This window comes from Austrofundulus limnaeus, unplaced genomic scaffold (assembly GCF_001266775.1).
Source record: "Austrofundulus limnaeus strain Quisiro unplaced genomic scaffold, Austrofundulus_limnaeus-1.0 Scaffold62, whole genome shotgun sequence".
NCBI lineage: Eukaryota > Metazoa > Chordata > Actinopteri > Cyprinodontiformes > Rivulidae > Austrofundulus > Austrofundulus limnaeus.
Genome location: NW_013952464.1, coordinates 557,633 through 566,496, shown reverse-complemented (window position 1 = coordinate 566,496; position 8,864 = coordinate 557,633). Strand labels below are relative to the sequence as shown.

Here is an 8,864-nt window from a genome sequence, read left to right as displayed (position 1 = left end):
GTGTGTGTGTGTGTGTGTGTGTGTGTGTGTGTGTGTGTGTGTGTGTGTGTGTGTGTGTGTGTGTCCACGCGTGAAAGAGTCTGAGAGGTGTGTTTGTTTGTCTGCGTGCGTGTATTCATCACGTTCTGGTTTGCTCACCCAGACAAACCACGAGCTAATTAGCATCTCTGGAAAGACGCTTCCTCTGAACAAGTGTCAACTGGATGAGAATTTACAAGTGACACTTGCAGAGAGCGGATGTTCTGCAAACAAGCGGGGTTGATAATGTGGCGCTATTGTACTCTGCTCATCATGAAGTGGGTTGAAGAAATTAAAATTAAAAGGGCTGGCTAAAATCCAAAGCTTTAGCTCGAGGTTTTTATTTTAGCATCCTGATAATAAATAATGAACTCTTCAGTCTACTGTTCACTGTTTTCTCAGTCGCTCTGTGTGAGTGTGTATTTGTGCCTAGGTGGGAAAGGATTTATCATTCACACTTTTTTTTTACATGTGTGTGTGTGTGTAAAGTGTGTGTGCAGTATAAATAAAGATGAACACGCTGTTTTCCCGCAGGGTGCTATCTGTGCCTCACTAATGAAGGGTAGGACTTCATTGGATTAGAAGAGGCTGTGTGTATATGTGCGGTGTGTGTGTCTGTGTGTGTGTGTGCGTGTGTGTGACCCCCGTTGCTCCTGTACCTCTCAGAGCATAAATACCTGTCAGAGGCAATTAGATCCTGATTGATTTTCCAATGTGCTCTTTGATAGTGCCACTCTTAGTCTCTTTTTTTCCCGCCAGCAGAGAATAGTGTCTGCTTTTTTGTGTGTGCGCATGTGAAGGTCACCCTGAAAAACAGAATTCCCTCGGTCAGTGTTGACCTTGACTGGCGCCATATGAAAGCAGTAAGCAACGTTGGGAAGACCCTGAGAGCTGTGAATCTCTTGGTGGACTTCATGGTTACCTGGAGATACTGAATTTACTCAAATGTAATGGAGCCGAACTAATCAGATGTTTCTGGTGTGTGCAGTTCAAAATGTAAAACAGGAATAAGATAATTTTCATGCAGAATGTAAAGTTAAGATGATAAATGAATGTTCATTTTTGTGCAGAAAAAAGACCCAGAAGAAGTTCCAATGAACCATCAGCTGCTGCAGGTTGTTGTCAGAGTCCTTCAGTATCGAATGCTGCTCACAGGTAAACACACATCATCACTGAAATAATTACATGTAGGTTGTTATTTTTTTAAAATTGCCGTACACTCTAAAAATGAAATGTTGGATTTACTTAACCATGTTATGTTACCTGGTTCCACTTAACTGAGTTGAGTAAAYTCAAAGCAACATACTCGTCCTTTGGCTAAAAAACTGGCATATTGCTTTGAAATTACTCAACTCAGTTAAGTGGAACCAGGTAACATAACATGGTAAATCCAACATTTCATTTTTTACAGTTTAGTAGTGTTTACTTTAAAGTTTCTGTGAGTTATCTATCCTTTAAATACAAAGTCAGAAGAAACTTGACATAATGCACATGATTTCATCCATTTTGTTACACAATTGGCCTGTTTTCTTTTGAACTTGGCTCAGCCAAAGTGTAACAGGAAGTGACATCAAAGGGGAATTCTTTAAGAAAAGGAACCCTGGTCTTTGTTTATTGAAACAATATTATTTAAACTCTATGTTTTCTGTGTCTTCTTCATCTCTCTCTTTGAAAGTGACTCAAAATAATCTAAAGAAACATCAGATTCTTCTCTGTGTTGTCGGCCATTGTATCAATGCTCTGTTCATGTTCAGACATTCCCTTTGTCATCACTTCCTGTTACTTCGCATGCAAAGATCTCAACAACTGTTTATCTCGGCGACGTGAAATTTATTTTGCAATCTGTTCATTATCATTATCTTTCCAAAAATGCATTCCAGTTTATTACAGAAATTTGATATCACAGGCACTTTAAAGTGCTAGTTCATATCTTTTAAAAGAGGGGCCAGTAATTAGTTTTGACCAGATTTATCTTTTTTTTAATTCTCCAATCTCAAGCATTTTATGGCAATTGGTATAAAGTACTTTTTCATACCATTAATTTTTGTACAAACAAACTTCAAGACTTTGTTTTTCCATTTATTAAAATAAAACGTACAAAATAGAGAAAAACATCCATCCATTGTCTGCCGCTCTGGAGTCAGGTAGAAGCTTAAGCAGGGAGGCCTAGATATCTCTTTCCTCCCAGAAGACCTCTTCCAGTTTCTTGGACTCCAAAGGACTTCCAGGCCAGCAGAGAGCCATAGTCTCTACAGCATGTCTTGGGTCTTTCCTGGAGTTTTGTCCCAACTGGACATGCCCAGAAAACCTCCCTAGGGAGGTGTCCAGAGTCCAGCTACCCTGTGAAGAAAAAAAATTTAAACCAACTGTACATGGGATTTTTTATTTTTATTATTTTCTCACTACCCATAGTTTGTAACCACAGGTGAGGGTAGGAATGCAGATCGATCGCTAAACAGAGAGCTTCTCCTTGCAGCCCAGCTCCTGCTTCACTACAATAAACTGGCACAGATCATATAATACTGCAGGAGCTGCACTGATGTGTCAGTTAATCTCATGTCTCATTCTTCCCTCAGTAAGAAACAAAACCTCAATGTCTTTAAAAACAGAACTAGTCTGTGATAAAGCAGAACAAAAAATAAACCTAAAACAATTCTGAATATATGAAAGTCATGTTTGAATAATTTGTTTGAGGGTGTTTCTTTATTGTTTATATTCTGCTTTTTCCAGATTACCTGAACAACCTCTCTCCTGATTCAAAAGAATACGAGGACACTCAGGGTAAAGCCACAGAATGAGCTTCGTGCTAAGAACCTGAACTATAAATGTCATGTTTTATAACATGCATATCTGTAAACAGGCTTTATCTGATTCAGTCACTTTCTGTTTTGTTCCCTATTTCTGTTTGCAGCTGCGCAGGTGATTGTGTCTGAGGTAGCAGACCAGGCCAATGACAACTTGAAACAAGGGGTGGGTTTCAAACACCTGATGCATCCCATGTGTTGAATCCAATTATCACCTGCTGCCAAAGACAAAGAACAATCCTGGTTTTTCCCATGCCTGTGTTTGGCTGTCTGTTGCATCAGCAAGATATCTAATGAGCCATTAGAGGGTTTTTAGCTCAACTCATAAAGTTGGATGTAGCTTTTGGAGTCAACCCAATTCAAAATGTCCACTGTGGATAAGCACCGTTTTCAAGCACAGAAGTGGCTAAAAATCTGCCAATTTTACAGATGTTGGTCTACATTTTGGTCTATTAATTGCTTAGAGTGATTCAAAGCACAAACTGTGAGTGCTAACTTATGGCATAAGATCTGGTTTGAAAATGTTGCCATTAACTACTGGAGTCAATCATCTATTATTAGAAAAAACATCTCCTGAACCACCAGATATATTGAAATCACTTGATCTACAACTGAATCACTTTTAAATTAACTCACACCGCTCACAACAAAATTTGCCAAAACAAAAATGGCTATAACTAGATACCGTATCGTTGCATTTATGAACCCCGCTCATACGCAAATTCACCAGAACTCGCATACAGGTTGCGGCTGTTTAAGATGTTCTGATACTTATATGAGAAGTGACTTTGGAATGGTTATTACAAATTAATTATATTGTTGATGGGGTCTACCGCAAAACCATAACCCTAAACTAAACCTAACCCTTAAAAAAACACACACTCTCTACCAGCCATCCACCACAATAAACCACACCCCCTACTCAACCACAAAGCATTATGGGTCACCCACAAAACACAGCACCATAACAGAGAGTACTATCGCAATTAAACTAGTCCTCCTAACTGATGGGCCAACATATTAATATATTAATAACTCAAATATATATCTAAACCAATAAATAAAACTAAGCCTAACCTCAGTAAACTGGAAACAGTCACTAGAAGGAACTCTTCTAAATAATCTAAACATTTATTTTGATTAAATTAACCCCATTGTAAACATACATCTACCAGACCACACCCCCAACCAGTCCTGACCCCTCCTCCAACACTCACCCTCCCTTCTTTTAACTCTACTTAGCACAACACATGACAAACACTCAGTGTACTGTCCGAGTTCTACTCAAACAGTACCCAATTAATGTAATTAAGCAGTAATTTTGTAGTTACGAGTGCTAGCGGAGCCTAAATCTTCCGTGTCAAAGGTCAAGCGAGAAAACGTTGAGGTTGCATTGGAATTGTGCAAATTCAACAAACTCAAAAAGCAGATGTGTTCCTTAAATATCTATGAAAAATCTGAATAACGGCGTAAATTTACTGGTCGATTTGTTTGATTCCAATTTCAATAGCAAACCTCAGCGTTTTCCAAAAAAGCATGTGCAACTACGAAATGGTCATGAATATTTAGCTAAAATTTGCTGTGGTACTTAGTTTGAAAAAATCCACCGCAGTGTTTCAGTCATTATATTCAGCTTTTAATGTCAGTTTTCCAGCATGAAAAAGCCTCTGTGTGATTTTGTCTTTTGAACAATTATCTGGAGTGACGGAGAGGTTAAACCCTATTTGGTGATAAACACAAAAGAGGGGAGGAAGGTTTATATCATCAGAGGGTCCCGAGTGTGTCGTTACAAAGGGAGCAGTGTAAGGGTGGACATGACTTAACGCTCCTCCTCAAACACGAGCAGTTCACAGAGATAATTTACAAACCCTCCTCTCGTGTCTTTCACGTCTTTCACAGTCAAGCTCCCCTGTGTCTTTTTGGCTCGCCTCCTTTGTTTATCACACTTTTTTCTTCCTGTCTTTTCTGTGCCCGTCCACTAACACACACACATGTTCTGACAGACAGTGGAAACACAGAGTCCTTCTGTTTCTTCCTCCCCATTCAGTTCTCAGCCCTACATCCCCTTTTCATTCACAAACAAACAGGGAAGGTTTAATCCTCTGTTTGCTCCTTCCATCCATCATCAGGACATCTCTCTTCATCTCTCTCCTTTTCTCCCTCAGGAGAACTTGTTGCGTCTGGTCCACATAGAGTACAGCATAAAGGGGAAGAGGGACGTTCTGAAGCCGGGAAGGGTGAGCATCATGGAACAATTTTACTATTTCATCATGAAGAACAACAAGACATTGCTCTCTTGACATCTAAACACACACTAAAGCCTTTTGGGTTCAATGGAAGCATAAAACATGGACTTGTTGGTGTGATTTTAACTGTAGTTTGACAGATTGCTATGAATTTTAATGAGTTTTCATGTTGTTTCTTTTACAGATATTTGTCAAAGAGGGCACTCTGATGAAGGTCTCGAGGAAGAGTCGGCAGCCGAGACACCTGTTCCTGGTAACACATCWTACCTTATCACTACAACAAATCAAGGACATTTATCGGCTCGTATTAATYGTCATCATCTGTTGCTGAAAAACAAAAAAACAGGCTGAGCGTTTACAACTCTAACTTTAAGAGTCAGCCCAATTCAAGATGTCTGCCCAAGTTACACAAAACTGCCTTTAGTKCAGTCAYTTTAACAAATATTACATTAAAGTTAAATGTGGTAGTAGCTAAGAGTCATTGATAACTCATACTTTGAGGGCTAATGGTAGTTTCTCACTGGATGAGAAGGGGGTCTCTGCGGTCACTAAGTGGGGATATTTTGGGTGTGGGTATAGTTTGGGTAAGCCGTGATTGGTCAAATTTACTTTTGGGGGGAGTTAAAAGATGTGATGTAAAATGGTAATGGTAAAATTATCGTGAACACAGAAATATAATTTGCTGACTTCAAATTTGTTATGACTATTACCTGCCTGTATGAATTCATGATTTTCAAAAATAACGATCTTTATCCAAGCAGATTAGGGCTGTTTTGACTAATTCTTACTAGTCCCTCCTCATGTACGATGTTCAAATTTTGTTTGACTAACGCATTCTTGTCTCAGGTTATGATTGAAATTATTATTTGTGTAGTTACCAATCCTCGTTCAATTTTGACCCACTTTCTTTACCCAAAACTAAGCCCACACCCAAGAAGCTCCCACTTAGTGACTACAGAGTCCTCTACTTGCACTGGGCTGCAACTGTTCGAGACTAGTCAGTGCAAACACGCAAGAAAATTGGAAGAAAATAATTGTTGCAGTCTCATTGAATTCTGGCAGTGGCTGTGTTTTTAGTGACCAGTTTTTGAAAATCCTGCCCTTTTTTATGTACACAGCTGTCAGAATTGTATTGTAGGCCCTGCACATTATTTTAKTGCTCATCTGATCTTCTGCTTTGYGCCCACCTTTAYATTTATAATTTAATCGACTTGATTTAGACCAGTTTTTTTAATAATTATTATTTATAATCTACTTGGTTTTTAGGAGAGGACATTCAGGGATGTAGCCTCACGTTTTCTGTCACTGGAGAGCTGTAATGGTGCCTGATCCCATGCACTGTAGAGTTTACAGAAACTAAATTGGGATGAGTTCTGAGCTGCTCAATCAAGAAGAAAAAAATGAACTGATTCAGAACAAAAAAATGTTGTTTCCTTGAAGGCGAAAGCAGYTACTTTTCAGATGAGATGGTTTAACCAACTTTGATGAGCGATTATTAAATTTTTTTGAACCAACAACAAGGCAAGAATTATTTCTTAGAAAAAAATTATCAATTCATTCAAAAACATTAAGCAGTTTTTCATATTTGTTTTAATGAGAAGGCCTTCAGTGGTCTTTTTACATGTCTACATTAGGATAATGCACCTGTCACACGTTTTAGACCAAAGTGAAATCAAAACTGGCTTCATGTCCACAAAATGCTTCACAAAAGAATGCTGGGTGGAGGCAGGTGAGGTGAAGGGGTGGAGGGGAGMGAGGCCAAGGCTGTGAGACCTCCACTAAGCACCACACCCATCCAGGGAGGGCCTTGTCCTCCACTCTTCTCCTCTCCTCCCCTCTCAGGACTTGTTTTTAAGGGCCCCACTTCCTTACAGGATGTTTGGTGTGGGTCACTGGATGCTGGCTTCCTGTGTATTGGGAGGGGGGCTGACAGCCAAGTGAAGGCCAGACACCCTGCAGAATGTGGGGAGGAGGCGGCAACGGAGGGGTGGGGGTGTTACACAAACACATAACGTGAAATAGAGAAGCCCACTCTATTGTTCCAAGTGCAATCAGTGCTGTCTCACAGTATGAATTATGCTCCAGTCTGATATCCACAGCAGCAGGATTTAAGGTTTTAGTTGAATCCAAATCAAACATAACAWAGAGATGCTGTGTGGAGTGATTTATGTTTTTTGGTTTGCTCTTTTCCATCAGTCTCTGTTTTTTTTTTAACTGCAGTTAAACTTAATGTAGTTGAATCCCATCYATTTGGGCTGTAAAGCTGTTTTCTCCCTTGAAGTCTGCAGCTTTGGTGCATCAGGTGTTATTTATGGGCTTTTAGGAAAAGAGAGTGCAAACAGTGAGGATGAAAAGCTGCAGCGACAGAGAGAAACTGCCACCATGTCACAACCCAGGGCTCAGAGAGAAAAAAAATATAGAAACTAGCTGAATGAGCAAGAAAAGGAAGTATAAGAATAGTGGAGACAGCCGTGAGTGAGAGGCAGGTGAAAGAGAAGGATGTCTAAGACTTCGCAGGTGCAAAGGGCTTGCCTGGATGACTCCTGTCTGGGTAAACCCATGAAATCTCTTCTGGGTTTTCTGTGGAAAGAATCTATGGGTGGAGCAGACGGACTGCGGTGGCTGCAGCCCAAAGGTCGCAGTCAGGGCTCAAGCTTGGCTGTCGTCCACTGTTTTGTCTCCAGCCACTCAGCCCAGAGAACAGTTCACAAGGAACCGCTCGCCTTGTTGTTGTTGTTGTTTTTGTTGTGGTGAAGGTGGTCGGTCCCACCCAGTCCTGGTCGAGTCTCGGTGAAGCTTGAGAAGGCTCTGAGGGTGAGGGGAGGCCTGGAGTCCGRAGCAGGGTGGAGAATTCCTGGATGCTGCCTGCAGGGCCCCAGCGGATGTTTAGAGCACACATTAGGTGTGACCAATGATGTCATTTCTTTTGTCCGTGTTATGAAATACCTTCTGCAGCACAATGAGTTCACCGTTTGTTCRGGGGATTGCAATATTCACATATGCAAATAAACACTTTCTGTACAATTAGGGCAAGTGCTCTGAAAAGAAACAAAGGGGTAGTTTCTTTTTTCCTGAGTCCTAACAGTCAGTTTTAAAAATCAGAGAGGAAGTTTAGTGGAGACTACTCAGAGAGGCAAAATAATTCATCACTATGTTTTAAATTAAACAACTTTGATGTTCCTATAAAAAAAAGTGTGTGTATGACGGCTGCTCAGTGTAAACTCTTCAAACTGTTTTTTTAAAAGTTGTATTTTCCCTTTAAGCAGATGGGCCTGTCCTGGTATCTGCACTGCAGAGCAGATCTGTCAGGTTWACACTGCCACCTGCTGGTTTTGAAGGTGTATTACCTGCAGAACTGCTGAGGTTTTCCCATGAACTACTAGCACTGCTCTATCTAGTGCAGGGGTCTGCAACCTGCAGCTCTGGGGTCACATGCCGCTCTTTGAAGCTTTAACCAAACTAATCATGAGGTTGATTTTTTTCTTTATTTTTTTTTGTCCCACAACAAAAAAAAAAGGCTAGCTTTAGCTGTTTTCCTGTTAATTTGTTTGCATATATGTGATGGACACTAATTCAAGGAGTGAAGCATGTTGATTAGATCAGTGTTTTTCCGAGGGGGCCTCTGAAGCATACATGTCAACCTCTTCACACATTTACCTGTATAAAAAGCCTCAAAAATCCATAAATTTTGTTAAAAATCCGAACAACTCGCACCCGTTGGGGGGCGGGGGGTGTCCCATCAGCTGCACACATGAAAGCGCCTGCTGCGTAGCAGGAGGAAAAGAGAGCGGAAAAC

The 8,864-nt window shown here is 40.5% G+C and overlaps 1 protein-coding gene across 2 annotated transcripts in view; it reads left to right on the top strand.

Moving 5' to 3' along the window:
* fgd5a (FYVE, RhoGEF and PH domain containing 5a) overlaps window positions 1–8,864 on the top strand; it is a 42,775-nt gene that overhangs the window by 25,454 nt on the left and 8,457 nt on the right. For both annotated transcript variants that reach the window (XM_014009840.1, XM_014009839.1), the window contains exons 8-12: window positions 1,089–1,173; window positions 2,749–2,799; window positions 2,930–2,988; window positions 4,988–5,059; window positions 5,253–5,321. In XM_014009840.1, coding sequence (XP_013865294.1) covers window positions 1,089–1,173; window positions 2,749–2,799; window positions 2,930–2,988; window positions 4,988–5,059; window positions 5,253–5,321 — 336 coding nt within the window. The remainder of the gene's footprint in view (window positions 1–1,088; window positions 1,174–2,748; window positions 2,800–2,929; window positions 2,989–4,987; window positions 5,060–5,252; window positions 5,322–8,864) is intronic.